Source organism: Ambystoma mexicanum, chromosome 1p (genome assembly GCF_040938575.1).
Source record: "Ambystoma mexicanum isolate Mex_15411 chromosome 1p, UKY_AmexF1_1, whole genome shotgun sequence".
Taxonomy (NCBI): Eukaryota; Metazoa; Chordata; class Amphibia; order Caudata; family Ambystomatidae; genus Ambystoma; species Ambystoma mexicanum.
The window spans coordinates 1,128,715,333-1,128,742,862 of NC_090921.1; the positions used below are offsets into that span (position 1 = coordinate 1,128,715,333).

The 27,530-nt window shown below is 44.7% G+C and overlaps 1 protein-coding gene across 3 annotated transcripts in view; it reads right to left on the minus strand.

Moving 5' to 3' along the window:
• The window catches only part of MBTPS1 (membrane bound transcription factor peptidase, site 1), a 1,184,166-nt gene that overhangs the window by 384,009 nt on the left and 772,627 nt on the right, over positions 1-27,530 (minus strand). For all 3 annotated transcript variants that reach the window (XM_069604782.1, XM_069604783.1, XM_069604784.1), the window contains one exon: positions 1,014-1,158. In XM_069604782.1, the coding sequence (XP_069460883.1) occupies positions 1,014-1,158 (145 nt within the window). The remainder of the gene's footprint in view (positions 1-1,013; positions 1,159-27,530) is intronic.

Genomic DNA, 27,530 nt, shown 5'->3' on the forward strand with positions numbered 1-27,530 from the left:
CTCGTGGCCACGAGGTGCAGGTTAACCTATGCTATCCTCCCTGGGGTTTGATAAGACCTTTGCAGTTTGACCCACTATCTTCCCGATTTGTATTGCCCCTGTATAAATGAAGGTGGTTTCTTGGTCCCATTCAATACTTCCTCTAGATATAGAACGGAATGATAGCTCAGGGATAAGAGCTCCGTGCGGAGATCTGTAGGAAATCGGTTTGAATCCCATTTAGCCTGACTCAGCTTTTTATCATTTAAAGGTGGAGAAATAAAGTACCAATTTTGGTTGAGTACAAATATTTTTTAATAAAATGTTCTATGCAAAGCGCTTGAGTGAAATCACTTTGAATAACATTACTTTACTACCTAATAAAACGCACAGAGCAAGGGTCAAAGGGGCTACTAGATTGGCGTTTCACAAGTTGTCCAAGTACATTACTTTTGAGAATGCTCCATTTCTAGAGCTCCCCATCAAATTGATTTACAAGCACTTCATGACATTTTAATTCGTCACCTACAAGTCACACAGGAAAGAATAACTGCATAGTCAATTGTGTGTGCTGATTCAGGTTAAATAACTGCAATCCACATCTCTTTACAAGTCTTAATTAGAAACATTATGTACAAACACTGTACACATGTGAAGGAACAGTACACAGAAAGACCATTATTAATCTTAAATGTAAAGAAAAAGTAAACGCCCAGTTACTGAAAATGTATTGTGCAAGATGTATGCATTAGATCAAGAAAATCCTAAGATATCTGACATTCCATCAAATGTTCATATCTTTCCCTTTGACGCTCTTTTTTAATTATTACATTTCTGGAAATGCTTCACAAACCTTCAAAACAAAACTCTTCTAAACAAACAAGAAAACACTCTAGCTGTGTTGCATCCAAAGTGCAGACAGTGAGTCAACTTGTGCCAGAAATTATATAGAATCCCTCTGCATCAGTCTGTAAAAGTTTACAAGTAACAGTAAACCAAATGCAATATCTTTAATCAAAGAAATGTAGTCTTACCTTGTCTACAATCCTGCCAGTCACTCCCATTCCATTAAGGATGGTGACATTAACTATAGTCGGCATTCCTCCATAGTATATGGGTTGGGAGCAATAGGGCCACATGTAGGGACATTCAGTCAGGTCGACATAGCTTGGACTCAGGCTAAACATAAACAAAATGTCTTCACATTAAGATTTACTGTGTCAGTGACATATCAACAAAAGTCAAAGCAAGTTAGAGCATGCTTAAAAAGAAAGTAATAACATGTCCTGATTGAATAAAACGGAAAAACCAGTTATAACACTGGAAAATGTATCCTTTAATCACCCTGTCAACACAAACCATAATCTTTGCTTTAATGCATTAATGAAAAAATGACTTGCATCTGGTAATGTTCTGTCTGATGGATGTTCCTGCCACGGATTCGAATTCTATGATATTCTATCTCCAGCACAGTTACTTTTCAGAAACCTTTCTGCCAGGAAGGAGCGCAGGGTGGTCCCGCTCAATGTTTTTACGCGTCTCAAGCTGGATATGTCGGGGACAGTATATATGGGGGCACATAATGTGGCCACATGGTTCCCTGGCCTTCTTCCTGCCTTCTTAGTCAGGAAATGCAATTATTAGACTGCCCTTTTATAGGCAAAGCAGCTCCTTTCGCAGACAAAGGTGCGGTTTGTGTGTGAGCCCGGATGTCGGGTTGGGACTGTCTGGTCCCAGTACACATCCAGGAGCTTGAATGTCTGTTGCTAGGCATTCTTTAGATCACCACTGGAGCCAAGTCCTCTACAAAGAAGAGCAGCCGATTGACGACTCGTGGATGACCCCTGCAGCTGACCAGCACCAACCACAGTGAAGTCCCGGTGAAGCCCTGCTCCTCTGCATGGTCTCAAAAAGATCCTTGTCGGTGCTTCGACCCCCCCACCCCCTCGAGGATCCATGCCTTCTGAGCCTTTGTAAAGGTTCTTGGTCCAACCGTTGGACTGACCAGCTCTCTCCTGGGCAGCCAGGCTGCAGCCATCACTGTTCTGAGTGCATCCTTGGAGGACCTTCAACTTGTTTAAACAAGACGCCTGCTCTTACATACTCAGCCTGCTTGCATCAACAGTAACCATGCAGGACCTGCTCCTTTCTTCGTCCATGGAAGATAGCTTGGTGCCGCCTGACCATGGTGACTCTCACTGCAATCAGTCTTCTTCGCATTCTAGCTGTGTCCTGTGGTCGCCTGCACCACAGAAGTTTTCATCTCATCTTCATTTGGTGTTGAACTGTAAGTGCCTGGATCTGATTCCTAAGCATTGAAACTGAAAACGAAATCCCGGCACAAAAAAGGGACCTTTGTATCTGCGAAACATCGGCCTTCCCCAACCAGACCAAGCACAAAAACTGTGCCTAATGGATTCTGGAACCTCAGCAGTGGTCTCTGTAGTAATCAGTCAGGGAGGAATTCAACATATCTATTCTTCCCTCCATTCTCCATGGGGAAAGAAGGGCATACAATGCTGTGCCTAAGCAACGCTTTCCTGATTTTATTCAGTGGAGACCAGATCAAGGATCCCTTCCTAGACCGATCCTAGAGACTGGGATTGAGTTAGCTGCCAACATGAACTTTACTTACCCTTTTGACCTTTTGATCATAACCACTGGCATCGGCCAAATCTCTTAATTAATCTGTGAAGTATAACTTTGGAACGGATGACGTTGGGGCACAAGGTCTCAAACCATTTTAGGCTGAACTCATAAGTGGTAGCTATTCTGTGGTTATTCCAAGTTTCAACCCTGAATCTCATGCATATAAGCACTTAGCTGTATAGCACTGGTTATTTAAGTATATGGCTTGCTTTCTTCGCCTAAGGATGAATGTATACATCTGTTTTATATTAATTGTGTGACAATATCCTACTAGAGGTTTTCCTTGCTAGTGTACATTTTAAAGGCCTAAGAAACTATTGTATATTTTTGTACTTGCATGTCAGGAATTATTGTTGTTCAGTGTGGACTCGTAGCCCTAGACCACTCGCAGCCTTCTAGAGACAAAGCAAAGCCGCTCACCAGCCTTAACTTGATTGGGTTTGGCTAGTCCTCAGTGTCTCACATTCAACAACAATAGGATGGCCGCCCAAAATCTAACCCCAGGGTTGATTTTGGAAATCCATCTAAACAGCCAGCGATCCCCAAGTGGGGTCAGTGGTGAGAGCAATGCGAAATCCGTGGGAGGCACATCCATGAGTAAGAACATTACTGGAGGCACGTAATTTGTTCATCTAGTGGATTCCTTCCTCCCACTGATTCCTCATCTAAGATAAGACTGAAAGAGGGAGGAGAGCAAGGACACCAGCTGAATCAGAAAGCTTTGTACGACTGCACTGACAAAACAAGGGTCCTGCCCTGACTGGGAATCATGCTTGGCAAACGTGCACTGTGAGGCCAACATAGCCACCAGCAAATGTCCAAAACAGGGACCCCTCTCTGCAGGCCAGCCATCTAGTGGAATGAGCCCATAGTCACATCCATAGTCTCATACATATACTTCTCAGCCAGATCGTAGCATTCGAAGATGCGTAGAATCAATCTTGACAGCGTTTGTTGGGTCGCAGACCTGCCAGCACAGGCACCTTCATAATCTGAAGAAAAAAAAAGCTGCTACTCTTTCCTGACGAACATCCTCAGAGAGCTGTAGTAGCTAAGGGCTCCACTGGGTCCAGCCAATGGAATCACTGCTCAGTCCTCGAAGGCCGAGGCGGAAGAAATGAAACACAGGAAGATTGATCTTTTCAGAGAGATGAAAGTCCAAGATCACCTTCAGAAGAAAGGTTAGCCCCTCTCAACTTCACAATCTGTTTTTCTCCAAATATGTCAGTTTAACAGAGTCTTGCTCGGGAGTTCCTTTGAAAACCAAGATAGCAGCCAAGTGCCAATCTGCATGGCCGCCTAGGCCAAGGAAGGCAAAATCTCTAGCACAGAGGATGTGAATTGTCTTGACCTGTATCAACCCCAGAACTTTTTTGCATGGACTTGGTCATTATTTTTCCTTGTCCCTAGGTGAAGGGGAATCTTTTCGCCTCTCACCTAGTCGTGTAGTCTTTTTATAGGTGACATTTTTATGTTTCCATGGTGTGTGATTGGGGTTATAGTTTCCTATAACTTTTGGGCTTAGGCTGGGTTGCCACCTTTCGGCTTCCCTTTGTAATTTCTCTTTAATGTACTTGGGTTAACTACTGTTCCCAAAGGCTAAAGTGGGATTTACATCCCCTTTACATTTTATATAATGAGCCAGCACACCCCACCATACGTAGAGTGCTGGTGAGCTACACTGTATCCTTTTTTTTAATTACCTGGGAACATTTATATTACAATTGCAACTTAACTTGAATGGCTAGTGGCAGTGAAACTACTTTTATGACTTAGTCTTTATTGCTCCGAGGCTTTCAAAACCAGCCAGGGTAATGCACAGGAGGGTCACCATTTCTCATTTGCTTGTTATTTCTGAGGTCTTCTTTTGCCGTTCTAGGTGGGAAAGATCTTGGTGTGAGTTTTGTCTTAAGTGGGAATCCTTTGCATTCCCTGCCAGGGCTCCAGAGTGTCTGCAGGCAGGAAGCGAGGGAGGAGTCCAAAACTCTGCAACTCTTTGTCTTTCACTTTGCCTGAAAGGAACCAGTTCCTACTGGGGGGCTGATTGGACAGCCAGACCGCAGGGAGAGTTTGCAGATGTGCTGTATTCCTGATAAATACTCCTATCCTGGAAGCTGCAGACAAGTGGACCACTGGAGCTGAATCCAAAAGGGGAAGATGAAAAAAAGAGCATACTCTGTAACCAGAGCCTGATGTGACCCTTCCATACAATCGACTTGGGTGTCCCGAATGCTATGACTCCAACCCAGCTGCTGGTGAAATGCATTAGTCTTCAGAAGACCTGCAAAACAAGCCATCCTTCAAAGTGCTGTAACTTTGCTGGGCTGCAAACGATAATACCAGGGGACCGCGAGTCTGAGTGCAGTGCAACATCTTGCGAAGTCCGATTTCATCTGAAACTGGACCTCCAGACACACGATTCAAATCCCTGAAGTCCCCTCAATAGAATGCAGGACCTAGAGTGTAAAGAGAATCCGACCAGCGATTTTCGTTGTTCATCTGGTTCCTGGAGAAAGGGCGCCAAATCACAGAGCCGCGAGAAGCTGCCAAGAATCCTTGTTGGAAGAATCCCCAGTCAATGACTGCTGCCAGTTTTCCTTTGGTGTCCATTTCTTCAGTCTCCAGGCAGAGAACCTATTGACTGGATCCTGTGCTGCTGCATCCTGAAGGCATCCACCCAGAAGCTCGTCTATTCTGTCAAGGTACTGTGTTGGCTTAGGTAATACCTACCTTAAGTCTTGTTGATCCTGTGAGGCAGAGTGGGTGAATCGGGTTTTGGGGAGTTTGCCCATACCGTTTGTCCAGGCCTAACGCAGAAACGCCTATAGGGAGTATTCTATTAAATCCCTGAACACTTTACTAACTTTGAAGCTAATGCTTGTTTGTTGAAGATAACATCTAGAACTCAGACTTTCTTGTACCTGAACCCTATCCTGACCTGCCTACAGCTGGCTCCTAGACCATTAGGGTCCCTATTCTGCCTCTGAGAAAACTCATGCTCTAGACTAGGGAAGGCCTTTGATAAGGCTTCTGTCTTGAAAATATAACAAGTGTTGAAAGTACTCCCTTGCAAAGAAGTCAGAGTGTTAACTGTATCTCTGTAATAGAATCATTTACAAAGTGTATTAGCTTTAAATTGCTGGTTGCTCCTTTAAAAAAGTATAGAGGTTATTTTACTAGCTTTGAACTGTGTTTCACTATTCTAAACATTAATATTGCTGGTAGCGTTATATTTATAGTTTAACACTTAAACCTTTACAAAATGATGAAGACATTAAATATAAAGAAAACAAAATACAACATAATTACATAATCTAGAAGTCACTTACATAAAACCACACAAGCTAACATAAAACTCACATACATATGATTTAAGATTTTTCTAAAATACAGAGCTCAGAAACATTTCAGATTTAAAATACACAGCTAAAATTAAGTTCATCATTCCAGTTATATACATTTCCCCAGCATCATGAAGTTCATCAGTAAATTTATAAACACTCTGCAAGTGACAAACGCTCTTATCAAAAGCAAGTTTATTATTAATCAAGTGTATAGATTGCATACATTTCCCAAGCATTTCAAGACCGCCAGCTTCAGAGATTGATTTTCCACAGAGCATGTTCAGTCAGATATAATCCAGTTGCACCCATTCAGTGCCAACTACAAACTTTTTGAAATGGGAAACACGTTCCGTTAATAATAATGGATAAAGGGTTTCCTTTCAGTGATCACATGACAGTATCTGCAAGCTGAGCTTTCCTTCACATCACTGTTTCTAATAGAAATAAGCTCATAGTTAGGAGTGCATTCATCCGAAAACGCATAAAAAGGTTTCTGAATTTCTTTGAGGGAAACAGACAAATACGATTCGACAGTACCCAAACATTTGTGATGTAGACAAAGGTGCTTATCAATGTTGCCTCCAGGTTGTGCGCATGTGCGCTTGCCCAACTTACTTCTGGGTGGCGCTCAGAAGAATTTCAGCAGCGCATGCAGACAATTCCCACCTATTCAAAAAGATTTTATAATGCACAAGGCACAACAGGTACCTAATAATTGCTTTCTCTCAAAATGAAGCTAAATTATATGAGCTAGTATTGATATTCTGGTCTAGCTTATTTGCATTGCCCTACTATGCAAGCTTGACCTTAAAACCCCCCAAACCCTAAGTAGAATACATCCACAATAGGTTAGAAATATGAAAAAGTAACTGCATGAACAGCAGATATAATTAAGAGATATATGCACACATTAACCAAACTATCTCCTCTTCCTACCCACGACCCCTATACTTGACTCTACCACACGTATACCTTATGAATCAAACTTCCGCCCAGGCCTCAATTCAGATATATTACCAGACAACCTTGACTCTGCCTACCTTGGCTCCGCAAATGGTTACAAGACTTGTACAACCAGACTTCTACCTACATCCACTCATTTTATGTTTCTAATATGAATGACGTTTAAGCACAAGTACTTCTGTTACTCATGGCGCCTTAGCAAAATCGTCACGCAGACTATGTAGTCCAACTCTCAGCTCAAATATCAGATACTGAGTGCAAGTAACCAGGCTACTTTAATGTGTAACCTCATCCCACGATTCCTATTCTTTGTACATATGTCATTCTAAAACTCAAATATTAATTTGCCCTCTAAGGATTTTGAGTAGGCAAATGTCATGTCTACTTTATAAGCAGAGAGCTTGCAATATAATTTACATGGACTGCAAGTGATAATGGGTATGGACTATGCCTGCCATTATTAGTATATAATATTAGGGCAACCGATATTCAGATTACTAGAATGTTTTTCACACAATCTGTGTTTGTTTTCTGAAGGATAGGATACTCTAGCAACAGTCTAGAAAACAATATGATCATGTGTTTGCGTTTATTGCCTCTAGCATACCCATTTATCTTGTGCAACTGATAACAGCAAATTTCAAAAGAGGTGTCCCTAGTTAAAGGAAAAATCACTGAATCTGTTCTACCGATGAACATTGCTGCTATTTTCTTAAAAAGCAAATATATGATTTTCTTCAACAGTGCTCCAGGCAAATCCTCACTAAGACTCTAGTGGAATTGTGTCTAGGCTGTGGTGAGAAAGGGTGGGAAAAACTAAGCTTCATTATGTATCCTGTTATAATACTTCCTATGTCACGGTACAAGGAGGGCTGTGGTGACCAAGTTACTTTCTTACCTGGTAACTTTCTTTCGATGGGATGGTCTGACGAAGTATTCCATATCTATGACAGGTAATCACCACAGCTGTGCTGCTTCGGAACATTTTCAGCGTCTGCGTCGAAACGCTGTCCTCGAGGGCCTCCGTCGAGCCGACGACACTGGATGTTATAAGTAGGACGCACGAAGCCTCAGTTGTAGTTTTTTTCCCCAGAACGTGTGGTACCAATCTTCTGCCAGTATGACCACAGAAAGCCTTGCGGAAACGTAAGCTGCAATCGCATAAGAAATTCTGTAGCGGGGAAGGCAGCGAGGGAGTGAAATAGAATACGTCATCGGACCATCCCATCGAAAGAACTTTACCAGGTAAGAAAGTAACTTGTTCTTCGAGGAGATTGGGTCCTCCGACGTATTCCATATCTATAACAGACTCTCAAAGCAGTACCAACGTATGGAGGAGGGAAAACAATTTAGAATATAGAGATTTAGAATGCCCAATCAAATTGCAGAATAGAGGACCGCCTTGCCAAAGGCCGGATCCTGCCCATGGATAGAATCTAGGGAGTAGTGTCTTACAAAAGTATGGACCGAAGCCCATGTGGCTGCTTCACAGATTTTACGAATAGGAACACCCCTCTGCAGGGCAGTAGAGGCAACGATACCCCTAGTAGAATCGGCCCGTAAGTCTACCGGAGGGTCCTTAACTGCCAAGCGGTAACATTCAGAAATTGCCAAGATAATCCATCTAGACAAAGTCTGCTTAGTAACAGCTTGTCCCAAACGCCTTCCAGCGTATCCTATAAAGAGCTGATCGTTCACTCTGACCCGGGACATGCGTGAAATGTAGAAACTTAAAGCTCGCCTAGGATCCAACATATGGAGCCTCTCCTCTTCCTTACCAGGATGCGGATGAGGATATAATGTCGGAAGAATGACCTGGCTTGAATGAAATTCCGATACCACTTTCGGAAGAAAGGAAGGACGAACCCTAAGGACAACCCTGTCCTTATGAAACACCGCGAAGGGTGGCTTAACAGAAAGTGCTTGCAACTCACTCACTCTGCGAGCGGAAGTAACCACAACTAAAAATACAGCTTTAAGGGTTAACAATCTCAAAGAACAAGAATGTAAAGGCTCAAACGGAGCACCCATTAGGAATTTTAGAACAAGGTTCAAATCCCAACCAGGCACCTGGAAAGGTGACGGTGGAAACACATTAGTGAGCCCTTTCAGAAACTGAGAAATTAAAAGGAATTTTGAAATAAGAACACTCCTCAGACGAGCGCTTAAATATGGACAGCGCCGCCAGGTAACCTTTAATGGTACCCAATTGCAGACCCCGTGTGGGCTCAAGAAAGCAAAAAAGATAGAACCACAGGAATGTAACATGAAAAAGGATCCACATTCTTAACCCTGCACCAGTCGCAGAACTTTCTCCAACGGCAACAGTACAGGGACTTTGTTGCAGGCCGTCTGGTCGAAAGTAACACCTCCATCACGTCTTCAGGGAGGTCCCAATCCTTATACCTCAACCTTTCAGAAGCCAAGCGTGAAGGTTGAGGGATCTGACCTCTGGATGGAGAACCTGACCCCCCCCTCCCGTGAGAGCAGATCGTCTCGGTAGGGAAGACGAAGTGGAGGGCAGATGGACAAGTCGAGAAGGTCCGGGTAGCACGTTCTCCGGGCCCATGCCGGTGCAATGAGGATCATCCGGGAACCGAACCTCCGCAGCACTTGCGGGACAACGGGGACTGGAGGAAACGCGTACAGCAGTGGGAAGGACCACTCCACCACGATCGCGTCCCCCAAGGCTCCTCTTGGAGGAAATTCCCGCGAGCATAACCTTTCGCACTTCTGGTTGACACTGGAGGTGAAGAGATCCAATTTTGGGGTCCCCCAAAGGGCGAAGATCTCCAGAAGAATCTCCGGAGCCAGCTCCCACTCGTGAGAGATTGCGCTCTGCTTGCTCAGAGCGACTGCCTTCTTGTTTTCATCTCCGGCCAGATGAACTGCTGAGATCAAAATTTCCTGCTGGATGGCCCAGAACCAGAGCTGCATCGCCTCCCTGCACAGAGGAAGTGACCCTGCCCCCCACCCCCTTTTGTTGAGGTAGTGCATAGCCACTGTGTTGTCTGTCAGAATCAGGACATTCTTCCCTCGCACAGACGGCAGAAAAGCCTTCAGGGCAAGCCCGACGGCCCTCAGCTCCAACAGATTGATATGGAGTCTGGACTCCGACGGAGACCAATGACTGCTGACTGTCAACTCATTGGCATGAGCTCCCCATCCCGTGAGGGATGCGTCTGTCACGATCGTCACCTCCGGCCAAGGTAGCCAAAATGGAGCCCCCTTCATCAGATTGCCTTCGACGGCCCACAACAGAAGGTCCTGGGCAACCGAGGGCGGCACCTGAATGGGGTCCGACATCCTGCCGGAGGACTGAGACCCCTGCATCTTGAGAGCCCACTGCAGAGATCCCATCCGCAGTCGAGCATCTGGCACCAAAAGAATGCAGGATGCCATGAGGCCGAGCAACATCAAGAACTCGAATGCCGGGAGACTCTGGGCATGTTGAATCGTGTGCACCATCTGCAGAATGTGATGAGCCCTCACCTGGGGAGGGAAACACTGCCCCAGGGATGTATCGAGCACTGCTCCGATGTACGGGAGCCGCTGGGTTGGCGTCAAGTGGGACAAGTTGAGGGAGAAGCCCAGCCTGTGAAGGGAGTGGCAGGTGACTGACAGATGATCCAGGACTTGCTTGGGAGAGCGCGCCCTGATCAACCAATCGTCCAGGTAGGGGTAGACGTGAATCCCCCTCTTTCTTGAGATACGGTGCCACCACCACCATGGGCTTGGTGAAAACCCTCAGGGCGGAGGTCAATCTGAACGGCAGGACCCGAAACTGAAAGAGCGAGTCTCCAACCGCGAACCTCGGGTACTTCTTGTGCTTGGGATGGATCGGCACATGAAAGTAAGCGTCCTTGAGGTCGAGAGACACCAACCAGTCTTGAAGTTCAAGGGCCTGGAGGACTCGAGAGAGAGTAAGCATCTTGAACCTGTCCTTCCTGAGGAGCTCGTTCAAACCACGCAAGTCCATGATGGGTCTCAATCCCCCGTCTTTCTTTGCAATCAAAAAATAAGGGGAATACCATCCCTTATTCCTCTCCGCTACAGGCACCAGTTCTATGGCGCCTTTCTCCAGCAGGGATAAGATTTCCTGAGCAAGGAGCGGATCCGGACTCTTCAAAGAGAGATTCCTTTGTGGATTGTCGTGAGGCCTCTGCCGAAAGGGAAGACCGTAGCCGTGGGCTATTATCTCCAGAACCCACACATCTGAAGTAATGGCATGTCATTCTACAAGATGCTGCGCCAGCCTTCCCCCAACCGGCGAACCATGGGACATGGCCTCATGACTGACCTGTAGCGGCTGCGGCAGTGCCTGAGGGCAAAGAGGCAACTGCCCGAGCGACCTTGAACCTCAAGTACCTTGTATTCCACCTCTGGTACTCCTAAATTGACCTCTGACTTGCAGCCCCCCTCGATCTACTAAAGGTTGAGTAATATTGAAAGGAACCTCCCCTCCATTGCTGTCCCCTGGGACGAAAAGGCAGGAGGTTGGCGAACTGCAGCGCTCAACGACTTTGCTGCAGCTTTGGAGGTCTGCAACCTCTCAAGGCTCTCGTCAGCCTTGCTGCCAAAAGGATGTTCACCATCAAAGGGCATCTTGAGAAGCCAGGCTTGTACATCCGGAGAAAACCCCCGACTTCTGCAACCACGCAAACCTGCGCATCACAGTGCTTGCCGCCGTGGACCGGCTGACACAGTCTGCCATGTCCAGACCCGACTGAACAGATTCACACATGGCATCCTTGCCATCCTGTACCATGGAAAGAAAGCCATCCGATTCCTCACCTTCGGGAATATGTTCAGCCGCCAATGAAACAATTCCACAGAGTGTGAGTGAAACGTGCTAAGGCACACACAGAGTTGGCTGCTTTCAAAGCCATACCCCCGATGAAAAGACTTTCTTTGCCCAACCGTCAAAACGTTTGTCGTCCCTATCAGGAGGGATGGTAGGGTATGACACCCGTTTTGCTGGGGCCGTAGCCGCCTGCACCCCCAAACTCTCCAGAGTAGGGTGCATGGACAAGTAGCCGGGGTCGCCACTGGCTGGGCGGTACTTTTTCGGCAATGACTTCCCCACTGCCGGGAGACTCTCCGGCAATGTTCTGTCTAATTATTTTTCCCTTCGTGTGGAAATGCTTAGCTTTCGTGCACAACTTATTTTCCATGGGCGCAACTAAATTACAAGGTAAACTACTTTGTGAGCATGCGTAGTTGGTGACCTACCATCGCCAAAGAGGTTGGAACGGTATTTCTCCTTCTCAACCACTGCAATTCTTTAAGAGTCAGTGTAAAAGGTGCATTTTGAAACACTTTTTCCCCAACATATAGGCGTAAACAAACCAAAATATTTTATGTGGTTATAAGGAGAGCTCATCATCCAGTCCAAAACCACAAGCTATGCCACAGTTCCTTACCAAAACAGAGAAAACAAATGTGTATGCACAAAAAAGCTTTGTATGGTCGGGATGAACAATAGGTTCAGTTGTGGCTATTCATTTGTCGACACTGCTTAGAGACAATGCAGAAAGTGTGTAAAACCATTTGTAAAAAATACTCATGTTTATTACAAAAAAGCAAATATCACTTCTCAGGGATGTGGCAGTCAAACAATTGAGACAGGATAACATTTTTTGCAAATGAAATAATAGCAACAAAAACGAATGTGTCAGAAAACATGCAAAAAGGAATTAATGTGCCACTTTAATGAAGTAATTCAAGGGCCAGGGGAACATGCCTCAAAATGTGTGCAAGTACGATAATTGCATTTGAATAACTGCTCCACAGAATATGATGATTAGAATTCCTGGGCCTCTGCTTGCTATCCACATTACGTGGTCCTGCGAGTTGTGACATTTGCTCAAACGCAGCCTTACAGCAAAGAGGCATATACATGATCTATTGTTACTCCCTAAAAACAGGAAAATGTGCCCAACAAAAACTGGACACCATGAACATATAGGAACCTACCCATAAAGATCCACTGATATTTTTTTGAATCAGTAACCTGCAGAGATGTGGCATTGGTAGAAACTCAATATCACTGCCCAATCTCAAGAGGAATTTTAAGAGGATAGAACATATTTCAATACACATGAAATATCCCTACTGGCAAAGCTAATTACTTTCTTACTCCCTGAAAAATCATTTGATTCGGAGTAGGGAGTAACATATCAGAGCCCTCCTTGTAACCCTTACATAGGAAGTGATATAACAGGATACATAATACATCTTACAGTTTTGCCCACCCTTTCTCACCACAGCCTAGACATTTCCACTAGAGTCATACTGAGGTTTCATCTGGAGCACTGTTGAAGATAATCACATATATTTGTCTTAAATCAATAGCCGCAATGTTCATAGGTGCAACAGATTGAGTGCTTTCTTCTTTAACTAGGGACCCCTCTTATGAAAGTCGCTATTATCAGTTGGACAAGCTACATGGGGATGCTAGAGGCAATAAACGCAAACACATTATTATACTGAAAAGCCCTCAGCAGCTGAGCAGAGGAAGAAACCGAAGGCACCGTTTCCTATACTGTTACTAGAGTATCCTATCGTTCAGAAAACAAACATTTACTTCACTGTACTACCCTGCCAACACATCCGATTTAATTTTTGAACGTTGCTGATTTGTTTGCCGATTTGTTTTTGACCCCAAAGGAGTGTTCTCCTGTGTTCTTCCATCTGTACCCCACCCCGGCTCCTGCGCCAGCCTCCAATACCAGTTGTCAGGGCTCTGTAAAAAGTGATGGATTGTAGCAGTAAAACACTAACTGGGATATTTGCATACCCACAATACTTAGATTTTAACCTATTGTGGATGTATTCTACTTTTAGGGTTTGGGGGGTTTTAAGGTGAAGCTTGCATAGTAGGGCAATGTAAATAGGCTAGACCAGAATATCAACACTAGTTCAGATAATTTAGCTTCATTTTGAGAGAAAGCAAATATTAGGTACATACTGTGCCTTGTGCATTATTAAATCTTTTTGAATCGGTGGGAATTGTCTGTGTGCGCTGCTGAAATTCTTCTGAGCGGCACCCAAGAAGGAAGCTGGGAAAGTGCACATGCGCACAGCTTAGAGGGAACACTGCTCTCCGGAGCAGTCCAAGCCGCTGCCACCCTTCGTTGCAAGGCCATATGGAATGGCAGTACCGGGTCAGTTGGTGTACCTTGGTCCAAGATATCTGTCAGATCATCCTGCACAAAATCTACTGGCGGCACAGACCACCCCAAATACTCTGTCACCCTCGACATCAACCGCCTGTACGATGAGTCAGCATGCGCACCAGGCTCAGGCCTGCCAAACTCCACCTGCGGGGAGGTATCAAGACCACAGGCGTCGTGCAAAGACTGACGCAAGTCTTCAATCTGGCTATAACCAGACAAAATCTCGTCAGGGACCAAATCCCGAACCAAACCTTCCTCGGACCCTTCCTCCACCTAAGGAATATAATCCAGAGGCTGGAATAAATCCCTGGAGGAGGGTACAGAAAAAGGCTCAAAGATGGGTCTCACCGACTTCTTCAGGGCCTTCCTCGGGGTTTCCACTGATACACGGGGTACCTCTGACAAAGCATCCTCGAAAGGAGTCGAGGGCGTCGACGTCTTCGACACAGGCCCCGAAGGGGGAGCCCCGAGCATGTCGTTCGACGACCTCGGCGCCGATGGCGTTGACGTCTTCTTCGAAGACCTCACAGGCTCTGACGGTCTCGAGGGTGTCGAGGACCGGCACTTGGAGCGGGCACGACTAGAGCGATCCACCTTGTCCGATCGGGACCTTGAAGGCACCTGATGATCTCGCCGACCACCCGAGACCGAAGCGAGCGGTGGCCCTAGTACGTTCCCCGACGGCTTTGTTCGAAGGTGCGGACGGAACGTAGCCCTGCGATTGAAAAATCACCATCATCTCCGTGCGAAAGGCATCCCATTCCGCAGGAGTCGAATGCTTGTTGGGACAAGCAACCTGCCGACGGGCGAGTCCTCGGACGAGGAAGGCGACCAGTGACAGCGCTTCCGTGAGTGCCTCGAAGAGGCAGAGGAATGGCGGGACCCACTCCAGGACCGAGACCCCCTGGACTTACGCCGACGATGCGGAGAATCGCCCGTCGAACCATCGGTCTAAAGCCCAGTGGATTTCTACTTTCAGGGTTTGGACACTTTACCGACAGCAAGCTTCTTCTTACTCTCCCGCAAGGCCTTCGAAGTTAACGACTGGCACTCATCACAATCGTCCGTGGCATGATCCTCACCGAGGCACCAGAGGCAGGCGTCATGTGGGTCCGTCAGCTACATCTTGGAACTGCAGTCAGTCCCGACACTTCTTGAAACCCGGCCGCGGGGTCGAAGAAGATTAAGACATCACAGGAAACTTTCACAAACTAACAAGTTCAAAGAACCGAGAGAATAACTCAGAAGAACTGAGGCGTGCTGAGATCTCCGAAGCGAACACGTTCGCGGAAAAAACGGAACTGAGGCTACGGGGCTTTGTGCGTCCTACTTATAACATCCAGTGACGTCGGCTCGACGGAGGCCATCGAGGACAGCGTATCAACGTCATCGTCGCAGGATGCAGAAAATTTTCTGAAGCAGCACAGCTGTGGTGATTACCTGTCAGATATGGAATACGTCGGAGGACCCAATCCCCTCGAAATGATGTTGCTTCCTACTCCGAATCAAATCATTTTTCAGGGAGTAAGAAAGTAATTAGCTTTGCCAGTAGGGATATTTCATGTTTATAAAAATATGTTCTTTCCCCTTAAAATTCCTCTTGAGATTGGGCAGTAGGATCATTTGAGTTTCTACCAACGCCACTGCTCTGCCGGTCACTGATAAAAAGAAAATATCAGTGGAACTTTGTGGGTAGAAGCAGGGGCTAGGTTTCTATATGTTCATGGTTTCCAGTTTTTGTTGGGCACATTTTCCTGTTTTTAGGGAGTAACAGTGGATCGTGTAGATGTCTCTTAGCTGTAAGGCTGGTTTTGGGCAAATGTCACAACTCACAGGACCACGTGATGTGGATAACGAGCAGAGGCCCAGGAATTCTGATCATCATATTCTGTGGTGCAGTTATTCAAATGCAATTATCGTCCTTAGACACATTTAGAGGCATGTTCTCATGGCCCTTGAATTACTTTACTAAAGTGGCACATGAATGCCTATTTGCATGTTTTCAGACACATTAATTTTAGTTGCCATTATTTAATTTGCAAGAACGTTATCCTGTCTGAATTTTTTGACAGCCACATCAGTGATACGTTATATTTGCTTTTTTGTAATAAACATGAGTATTTTTTTCAAATGGTTTTACACACTTTCTGCTTTGTCTCCAAGCAGTGTCTACAAATGAATAGCCACAACTAAACCTATTTATCCCCACCATACAACGCTTTTTTGTGCATACACATTTTTTTCCCCTGCACATGAGTAATTTTGGTAAGGAACTATGGCATATCTTGAAGTCTTGGATTGGTTGATGAACGCTCCTTATAACCACATCAAATATTTGTTTTTTCTTTTAAGCCTATATGTTTGGAAAAAGTGTTTCAAGATGCACCTTTTACACTGACTCAAAGAATTGCAGTAGTTGCGAAGAAAATATTCTGTTGCAAACTCTTTGGAGATGGGCGCTCACCAACTATGCATGCTCACAAAGTAGCTTACCTCTTAACATAGTTGCGCACATGGAAAATAAGTTGCGCACGAAAGCAAATCATTTCTGCACTTAGGGAAAAATAATTAGAGGGAACATTGGGTGCTTATACAGTGTAGACTTATCAACCTGTTCCCTTGTTCTAATCTAATCATTCAAGACCATCTTTTTCTTCACCTTAATGTGATTTTGCAATTAGGATTTCAAAGCTACAGTTTATAGAGAGCAGCAAGCGTGTACACTGGGTGAAAAAGGTTTTCATAGCGTTGTCATTCAGCCTCTAAGCATTCCTGAAAATAAAACAGAAGTGTTGATTGGCAGCTGTACAATACTTTCCAGTCAATTGGTGCCTAATTCAAAGCGAAGCGCTGACATGGAGGTGCTACATGGCAGGAAGTAAAAAATCTTCCGCCATAGCATGGTTTCATAGAGATGTAACTCTGCAATCAACCAGCCTGGAAACAATTCTACTCCATAAATCAGCTTTGGAATTACCTTTCCATAATCAAATTTTAGAATTGGAAGTAGGGAAAACTTTCTGTATTTTCAGTCAACTCTACATATTTGTGCCGCCAGCAAAAGTGCTTTCTGATGAAGATAATTCCTATAAAAGGCCTTTGATGGATGGGAGACAATTGGGTAGTCTAAATATAACCTGCTGTCACAGAGGGTAAGTTTAGTCTTGTTTATATACCAATTGCAGTTTGATTTTTTTTCGTTCTTACATTTTAAGACTACCATCTTCTTAGGGTTAATCCTGAGCTTATTTAAGGCAACTTATTTAATAAAAACATCAGTAAGCCTCTGCAGGATCACCGGCGTGCAGTCAAAGATGAAGTCGTCGGTATAAGCCAACCATGAAACGTTCACATTCCCAATTTTCAACGGGACAAACAACGCTCCCGTAAGGTACCCCCGATATCAGAGCCATACAAGTTAAAAAAGGCACGGGCCAAGATACACCCTTGTCTTACATGTTGGGATAGGAGAGGGCATGGATCCCTCGTTGTTTAGGTTGACTTGCACAGAGGTCCCTTCATGTAGGAATACCAAGATATTTAGTAAACCCTCAGGGCAGCCCATCTTTCGTAGCTTATTCCATAGTATCTACCAATCTACAAGGTCAAAGGATAAATCCACAGACATGGGTTATACAGGCAGATCATCTTCCCTCCATGTCAAGTTCTGTACATACGACATTAAAAAGCCCCCACAGTCAGTGACAATTTGTTTCAGAAAGCTTATTTGGGGTGTCTGTAATATGTTTGATGAGCGAACCCAATCCTCTAGTTTCTCTAAAATAAGGGATGCAAATGTGTAATTGGGCGATAATTAAGCAGGGATAGTTTATCACGATAGGTATAATATGTGCCTGTTTCTCCAGTAGTATGACTATTGCATATCGCTAAAATATTCAATGGGAGAGTGTAGCAATGATACCCCAAGCACTTTTTGTACTCATATTGGTAACTATAGGTTATTCAATATGTTCTATGCTATTTGATACCAAGTGGATTTTCAATTGTCCGGGTCTGTTTCCATGCTATACTCCCGTTGTTTTACAATCATGGTATGTATCAACGTTTTGTATTTGTGACAAATGACGATTGCAAATTTGTTTTGTTTTATTTTTACATGGGACTCATACAGCATTGAAAAAGACAGTTTGTCGAAACACGTGTAGGCTGTGAGCTTTCTCTTTTCGCAGGAGAAAATAAAAATTTGGCCTTATGAATATCCTTGCAATTATCTAAATGTCTTTGTATTCTCAAGAAATAACTCAGTCATAATGAGCATGTGGCTAAGCATGGAGAACTAGTAACTTCTTCATGTTGTTAATGTTTTGTGGTTTGGGGTTATACACAGTTTACTAGCCACGTGTCAAGACTTGAGTCACGTGGATTAGTTTGACCTCCGTCCCTAAGTATCGAACAGAGAAATACCAACAACTCGCAGTCCTTAGGGCCAAAGGTGACCGGTACAGGAACACCGGAAACCCAGAGACAGCTGCAAGGTAAACAAGCAAATACGTAATGGTTGAGGTGAAATACAGAATAAGACAACTATGAACAGGGTATACAATCGGGGGGGGAGCCTTACCGAAGTGTTGGGGAATGGTGATCCTAGAAGGAGCCAAGGATGACAGGTGTCTGCTCCCCGTAATGCGTAACCTGTACCCTCATTGAAAAGCAGCAGCAAGAGGAGTTCGCGGCCGCCGGCTCTGGCAGTTGGTAGCTCTCAATGGAAGCCCCTGAGGTGATGGATTAGTCTAAGCGTGCACTTAACAGACGTGAGCAGGGCTGACAGAATTCAAACAAGTCCTGAACGTGATGTTGAGTCCAGATACTAAAAAGAAACCAAAACGCTGTTGCAAAATCAGAATACAAAAGCCGAAGTAACAAAAGTATCCGCCGGATGAAGAGCAACGTGAACAAAGGGTTAGGCCAAGACAGTCCAGTATACGTGATCCGTGGTCCAATGTATCCAAGAGCAAGATGAGGTTCAAAGAGTAAAACGCTAGCGCTGAATGAACAACAGCTGTGAAGCGCGGAAAAGTGCGATCCAAGCTGATTTAAAGGGTTGCCATGGGACCCACGTCACGTGACCGTAAACTCCGTATCACGTGACGAGCAGTGGTACGTGGTACCATGGCAACACCTCGCCTCGTCATGTGCAGTGTCACGTGCCTGGGCAGTTGCCAGTGGAGGAACGGGCGTAATCGGCTGAAGCAGTGCCGAGTCTGTTGGGCTGTCATGGAATACCGGCTGACCTCCCCCTGCTGCTGTGAAGAGATGGAACGGGACGTACAAGTGGGCAGAGAGGTACAAGTGGGCGTGTTGGTGGAAGTGTTCTGGTGTAATGCAGGGGCACCCTGGGACATGAAGTGCTGTGACCCTTTATGCATGACACCACGCTGCTGGCCTCATTGGTTTATATACAAATATATGTATATTTTTGTCTCATGGCATTTGAAAACAGGTTACCCCGCTCTCTACTTAACTGTTTACTATACATCCGTGCAGTGCTTGCTTAAGGAAAATAAATTTGTGAGACTAGAGAGATTATCTAAGAAAGAAATCAACAAGTACTGGGAGCAGGCCTCAATGACCGATAATTTAGAGAACGCTAAGATTCCAAGGGGTCAGAGGATTAAGAGGATTCAGATTTTCCCGAATTCTGAAGATAAGGAGGACCAAGATTTGGCTGACCAACGGGAAGCCAAACTTAATCAGAGCTCCAGGGTAATGATACAACCAGGGGTGTTGCTAGGTCTGGACAAGATCAGGGGCTAAGCTACTGTCTGTACTGGCGGGATTTGGAGCTAGCTATAGCCTTTTGCTTGTGGCCCCTGAGTTATATCCGGGGCTACAACCAAAAGACCAGGGGCTAGAGCCCCCTAACCCCTCCCCCCTAGCAATGCCTCTGGATACAACTATTGATTCAACATTCAACCAGGCAGCATGTTAGAATTCAGGAGAACATTGAGAAGGTAAAGAAGATTGAAGAGATGAGCAATGCAGAGAGTACCAAACAAAAGAATTACAGTAAAATGTACACTATTCTAAAAGCCTATCAGGATGAAATCAAGATTCAGAAACTTAGGAAATACTACAGGTATGATTGCGATTATCGCGAGGATCGAGTTTACACTTTTCAGCCCAATTTGATGGTACTCAAAGATCTACGTCCAGTGAGAGTACCCCCAATACGACACCAGGCAGTTCTGATGTTAAAATTGATGGAGATGCTAATCAAGATAGAACAACTGACACGACTTCTTTAGGAACTGAACATAACACTTAACATTTTTTTTAGATCAAATAAGAAGGTACAGGGGGGTACACAAAGGAACACCGTAAAACAAGTCAGATTCCAAGTCCCCATAGTACAAAACACATCTATTCGGAACACACAGCCAGGGGTAAGAGGGGAGGCAGAAGGAAGTTCAGACGAGGACCAACGACAAACAGGAAGGCTAACGAGATCAGGTACCAGGAAACAAGTAGGGAAGCGACCATAGATAATCTGGTCACCAACTTATCGGACAAAGCAGTTTCCAAAGTAGAAACGTCATTATTAAGGGGGGTCTGTTTTTTTCCCCAACCCCGGGTAACAATTGAATCCATTTTTAGATACAGGTTTTTAAATTTGTCAAGAAACTGAAATTCATTTTTTGGGGGAAACTCAGGTAAAAACATTCTCCATGAAGGGAAGAACAACTGATAAGTGAGTATTCCATAACGGATGTTGAAAATACCCTTCATCTTACGTCTTCCGAACAGGAAGGCATTACTAATCAGCATGAGATTAGTACAGAATTATGGGTACATTTGAACAATTTATATTAAATTACATTTATTAAAGTCTAAATCGAAATGTATGCCCCACTGTCAACTGCTTTATGGACATTCTCAGACATCAGAGACATTCACTGCCATTCGGACGAGAAAACATTCAAGAAAAATCATAGGAACAACAATCTCAGTCCCAGTGAACAACAGGCTCTGTTAACATTGATAACTATATTATTGTCCTTGGCCAAAGAGGCTGACAAGGGAGGCAATGTGGTTATTTTGAACACTGAAGACTAGATTAAAATGGGTCTTTCATGTTTTGAATCACTGGTTTGCTACAGAAAACTAGCAACAAATCCAACCAAGACCACATAGCACGATTTACATATGATGCCATTGGAATGGCACTGACAAAGCTTGTTAACAGACCAGGAAAAAATATTTTGAATATTAAAGACCCGATCATGCCAACAACCTATTTCTTGCACAAAATACATAAAAGCTTTGACACACTACCGCAAGTACATCTGATCATGAGTGGCATTGTTTGGGCCATGGAAGGACTTTCCCAGTATATGGATAACATCATTAGAGAACATGTTTACATGATGCCAGCTTGCATCAGAGACAGTACACAAGTTCTACTATTTTTGCAGAATTTAGTTTGAAAAACAGGGTTACCTGCTAGCCACATATAGATGTTACTCCACTACATTTCATTTAATTTACACTTCCATTGACCACAAGTTGAGTACACCTATCAGGATTTCTCAGCATCCTATTTACAGCATGTACAAATGATCAAGGAATGTCTACAACTTACTTTGGAAAAAAATGCTTACATTTTCAATGGCACTTACTACCTTCAGACGAAAGGGGTTGCTATGGGGGCAAAATCTGCAAACTTGTTTATGGTTCATTATGAGGATACGTATGTTCTGAACACCACATTTGTTAATATTTTCATTGGGAAAACATTCATTGATGACATTATGATCATATGGGATAGGACTCGAGAGATTTTTTGAGTTCACAAAATATTTTAACAATGATTTTGGACTAACATTAACGGGTCACTTTGATGCCAAATGGATTTACTTTTTGGATTTAGATATGTATATGGCCAACTACAAAATGGAGACATAAAACGTATCGAAAAAAGTACGTAATTAAACTCGACACTACATGCAAACAGCTACCACAGAAAGATCGACTGTTAACGAGATTCCTACTGGGGAGTTTTATCGGGCACACAGGAACTGTAGTGAAAAGACATATTTTGACCAAGATTGAAAACTGTTGTCAGAGATTTCAGAAGAGGTGGTACTCAGGCAAAGTAATTAGCATGTCACAGGAAAAAAAATCAAAACTATCGATAGATGCAGTATGATAGCTTGTACACCAAAGGTCTCATGTGAAAGAATGAACCAAATTGATATTACCCAATATTCATGGGACTCTCGCACATTATACAAAATCATGTTGAAACATTGGTACTTATAGCAAATGGATACCAACATAATGCCATTCATTGATGGCAAACCTAAATTTGCATTTACAAGGGCTCCTACTTTGAGGCATAAACTATGCCCATCATTTCTTGACACCAGTAGAAAACAGACTGGTTGTGACTGGTTGAAAGCACCGATAGGATTTCACAAATGTGGAGCATGAAGTATGTGCAAATATGCACTCAGGGATTGTGATGGCTTTATTCACAAAGAAGGATATGAGATCACCATCAAGGATTTTATTAATTGTAGAACAAGGCATTTGGTGTATGTCATCATATGCATCTGCAACACATTGTAAAAAGGGAATACCATGAGACAACGTAAGAGCACACGAGATAACACCTGGCGAGCCTTAGTAGCCAGGACCCAAGACTGCCACCTGCCTTACATTGGCAGGAGAGTCACCAAATGCATAATAGAAATCAATTGAAATTCACTGGACTGATGAAATCCCAATGTGGCAAACGAGGGGGGGTGATGTCATACTTAAATTGCAACAGATGGTGTCAAAATGCATCCATTATCTACGGTGCACCACGGAAGGTATGAACCTGGAGCACAAAATGAACGTGTTCCTGTGATATCATTTGTGTTCATTGTTTCGAATCATGTTTTGTCAAAAATCTGATGAGCATTTCTAGTTTTGTTTGTCCATTATCAATTGAGATGACTTGAATATACACAGTATATTCTGTATAATTAGAACAATGTACCAATCAAATGTTTATTAAGCTTTGGTGTGCACTTTAGTGTGGATCGGTCTCATTTGTAAACTGCATACTCTTAATGTTCAGCTGACAATGCAGTACATCGTGTGTATATAACTCTTTTACAACTGTGCCTTCACACAGGTCTTGTGATACCATTTACCTAGTGACTGTACTTTAGCTCACCAGCCCTCACACTTAACAAGAAACAGGTTACCTGTAACTGTTCTCCAGCATGGGTCGGGCATGGATTCACATGCTCATGAATATTCCCCTTCGTCAGGCTGGGAATCCTCGGTAAAAGAAAAAACAATTTCACTTTTGTTTATAAACTGTCTTTCTCTCCTAAACCAATCACTGAGCTCAGGGTCATACTGCTCCCAGCCAATGACTGCCCTCTCCCTAAGCACCTCCTCAGGCAGACATCTTCATATTTGGTAGCACGTAAAGTGGCAGTATGACCAAGAAGAGCCGCAGAGGGGCAGGCAGGAGGGGTTGCATGTGAATCCATGCCAGACACATGCTGGAGAACAACAGTTACAGGTAAGTAACGTGTTCCTTCCCCAGCATGGGGTCTGGCATGGATTCACATGCTCATGAATACAGAATACATAGCAGTATGTATTCTTGCCACGGGAGGTGGCAAGGCTCAAAAGAAGCAAGGCTCAACAAAAGCAATTCTCTTTCCTCCTCACCAGGCTCACCTTCAAGCGAACAGGTTACATAGCACTGCTTGGCCGACTCTGAACTCCTCCCTGGAATCCCTGTCGACGCAGTAGAATTTTGTGAAGGTGTGTGTCAACCTCCAGGAAGCAGCCCTGCAGATGTCCAGCAAGGGCACACCAGACAAAGCCGTTGTAGCAGTGATCGCTTTGGTAGAATGGGCTCTCGGACAGGCAGGCAGCTGTCGGTTTGCCAACCGATGACAATGGGTGATGCAGCCAGAAAGCCACCTGGAGATAGAAGCCTTGGACAAAGCCTTCCCATTGTTCACAGGACCAACGTTCCCAAAAAGCTGAGAAGTCTTCCAGAAACTCGTGCGGGCCACATAGAACTTCAGCGCTCGAGCCAAATCCAGCGAGTTATGTTACGTTAATAAAATGTCTGAAGCGTGCAGTCACCCTAAGGTATCTTGGCGCTAGAGGGCGAGGCACAGTCGTAGCCAGAATTTACTCCACTAAAACAAATAGGTCTTTATGGCCTTCCTAAAGGCCAGATGGTGGAGTAATTTTTTTTATAGCTAAAAGGCAGCTCATTCCATAACAGAGCTGCTGCCATTGAAAAGGCACAACCTCCAATCCGCACACGCCGAAAGGAAGGCACACAAAGCCGATCAGCAGAGGCGGAGCGCAGACAGCGTACCAGGCGGTAGCGGGTGAACTTTGCTCTGAGAAATTCTGCACCTTGGTTGTGCAGCGCCCGGTGGACGATACATAACACCTTGCACCTGATGCGTTGCTCAACTAGGAGTCAATTAAGGGAACAGGAGAACCGGTGAGATATGAGCCACATAGGGCGTGCCTGTTGCCACCCTAGCTGCTAGGTTTTGTAAACGCTGCAGTCACCAGATCAACCCCTTCGGCTGGGCCAAGAAGAGGGAATTACAATAGTCCAGCTGGGATAGCACCAAAGCTGCCGCCACCGGTGGACGACAAGAGGCTGGAATCACAGGAAGCACTTTCTTTAGCACTTTAAGCTGAAAATGACAGGATTGACAGACATCTGCGACTTGGTTGTCCATAGATAAAGATGCAGACAGGACTACACCCAAGTTCTTTACCTTCTCTGCCGGAGCCGGGTGGGGCCAAGAGAAGAGGGCCAGAAACAGGACACCCAACGTGAAGGATCAGGAGGACAGCCCACCACCAATACCTCAGTCTTGTCTCTGTTCAATTTTCGCCAGTGGTGGTTCATCCAATCCCCCACGACCGCCAGGCACTCCCGTAAGCATGACGACACCTCAGCCCAATCCAGATCTAAACGGATCAGGGTGTCGTCGGCATAAGAGTAGCACCTGACCCGAAGGAGCAGATGAGACACACAAGTGCCCAGATGAACAAGTTACTTGCCAACTGGTAACGTTTTTTCGACTGGATGTTCCGCCAACGTATTCCACATATTTGACATGTAATGTTCGCAGCTGTGTACTTCGGAAATTATTCAGCAGAGGGCGTCCTGAGTCGATGGCATCAGGTCAATGTCCCTCGAAGGCCTCAGTCGAGGGCGCATTACTGGATGTTATAAATGGGACGCACGGCGCTCGTAGCCTCAGTTTATGTTTTTCCCTCCATAACATGCGACGTGCTCGTACACAAGGTATATGGATTGAACCATTATCACTTTTGTGAACACTTGTGGTATACGTATAGGAAGCCTCTCACTCCTGGTACCATTTAGATGGGTACTTCATTGACCGTTTAAGATTAAGAGACTGCACCACTGTTAACACACAGTAGGTCTGAGAGTATGGCCACGCAAACGTAACTAGTGGACTTTATTGTAAGTCCTTAACTGACAGAAAAAATTCTTATGAATCAAGTCATCTCTAAGTACATAGCATGAGGTTTAACATGTTGTTTACCCTACTACTCACTCCTTTTTCCCTTGGTTGTATAGACTCATCTACTAAAGAGATGCTCCCCCTCAATCGTGTACAAGAAAACAGATTACTTGAAGTGCATGGTAAGCCTTACGTAGGTAGATGAAGGTACCTAGTAAAATGGGCAGCAGTTAATAATGTATACTTGTCTCACTGCTGTATCTTCTTTTTCTTTCTCTCTCCTAGGTTTGGGAGGTTGGTGGGCAATCTTGTTGGTTGCAGACTTGTTTTTCATCACCTTTAGAGTGGTGAATGGACACTTGTGTAGTAATATGTATAGGAAGGGCACAGTTGGTTCCCCTGAAGAAGTTCACAGAGATGTGTAGCGATGAACAAAACATGTTGGATCTTTACGGGTACTGTAAAAACTAAGAACGTAATAATATATTGAGTTGGTATTTTACCCTGGTAGCAAAGATGGGGGTAGAATTAGCCTTACTTAGGACATTAATAGAAGTCTGGGAGGTATTCCTGAAGTAAGGAATCCCCCGGTGATACGGACCACTGCGTTGCTTTGCACGCCATATATTTGTATTGGGATGTCCTATGCATCTGTTACTTCTAGATTTGTATAGGCAGGGTGTTTTAGGGTGTTGTAGGCTTTTTTACATGTTTTCTACTTTCATTTTTAGAGATGTGCACTAGGTTGTACATATTTTCTATGCCTAGGTGTTTATATAATGAATTATTGTAATTGTATTGTTGTGATGTTTCGATACATTTTGCACAATTGTTTGTACAAGAACCCTGACTTGGTACCTATTTGATCCATGGGACAAGTCCTCCATATTTAGAGAGAGAAAGTAGAGAAGGAACAAGTTACTTACCTGTAACTGTTGTTCTCCAGCATGGGTCTGGCATGGATTCACATGCTCATGAATATTCCCTGTCGTCAGGCTGGGAATCCTCGGTAAAGAAAAAACCAGTATCAGTTTCGTTTCTGATCTGTCTTTCTTAGTAGTAACCAATCACTGATCTCTGGGTCATACTGCTCCCAGCCAATGACTGCCCTATCCCTAAGCCCCGCCTCTGGCAGCCATCCTCAGATTTGGTAGCACGCCAAGTGGCAGTATGACCAAGTGAAGAGCCGCATAGGGGTAGGTGGGAGGGTTCGCATGTGAATCCATGCCAGACCCATGCTAGAGAACAACAGTTACAGGTAAGTAACTTGTTCCTTCTCCAGCATGGGGTCTAGCATGGATTCACATACTCATGAATAAAAGAATACATAGCAGTATACACATGCACAACCACAGGAGGTGGCAACAGGCTTAACATTAAGCAATACAACAACTCAACATTAAGCATCTCCTACCTCCTCACCAGGCTCACCTTAAGCGAAGAGGTTGCGCAGCACTGCTTGGCCGACCCTGGACTCCTCCCTGGTGTCCCGATCGACGCAGTAGAATCTTGTGAAGGTGTGCGTCGACCTCCACGTAGCAGCCCTGCAGATGTCCAGCAGGGGCACACCAGACAGGAACGCCGTAGTAGCAGCGATCGCTCTGGTCGAATGGGCTCTCGGACGGCCGGGCACGGTTGGTTTGCCAACCGGTGACAATGCATGATGCAGCCGAGAGCCCTCAGGAAATTGAAGTCTTCGAGAGAGCCGTCCCTTGATTTACAGACCCAAAGTTCACGAACAATTGTGACGTCTTCCGAAAACTCTTTGTGCGGTCCACGTAGAACTTCAGCGCTCCTAGCTACATCCAGCGAGTGCAAAGTCCTCTCGGCCGGCGTCGAAGGCGACGGGAAGAAAACTGGTAACACCAAGGGCTCGTTGAGGTGGAAGTCCGATGGCACCTTCGGCATGAAGGAGGGGT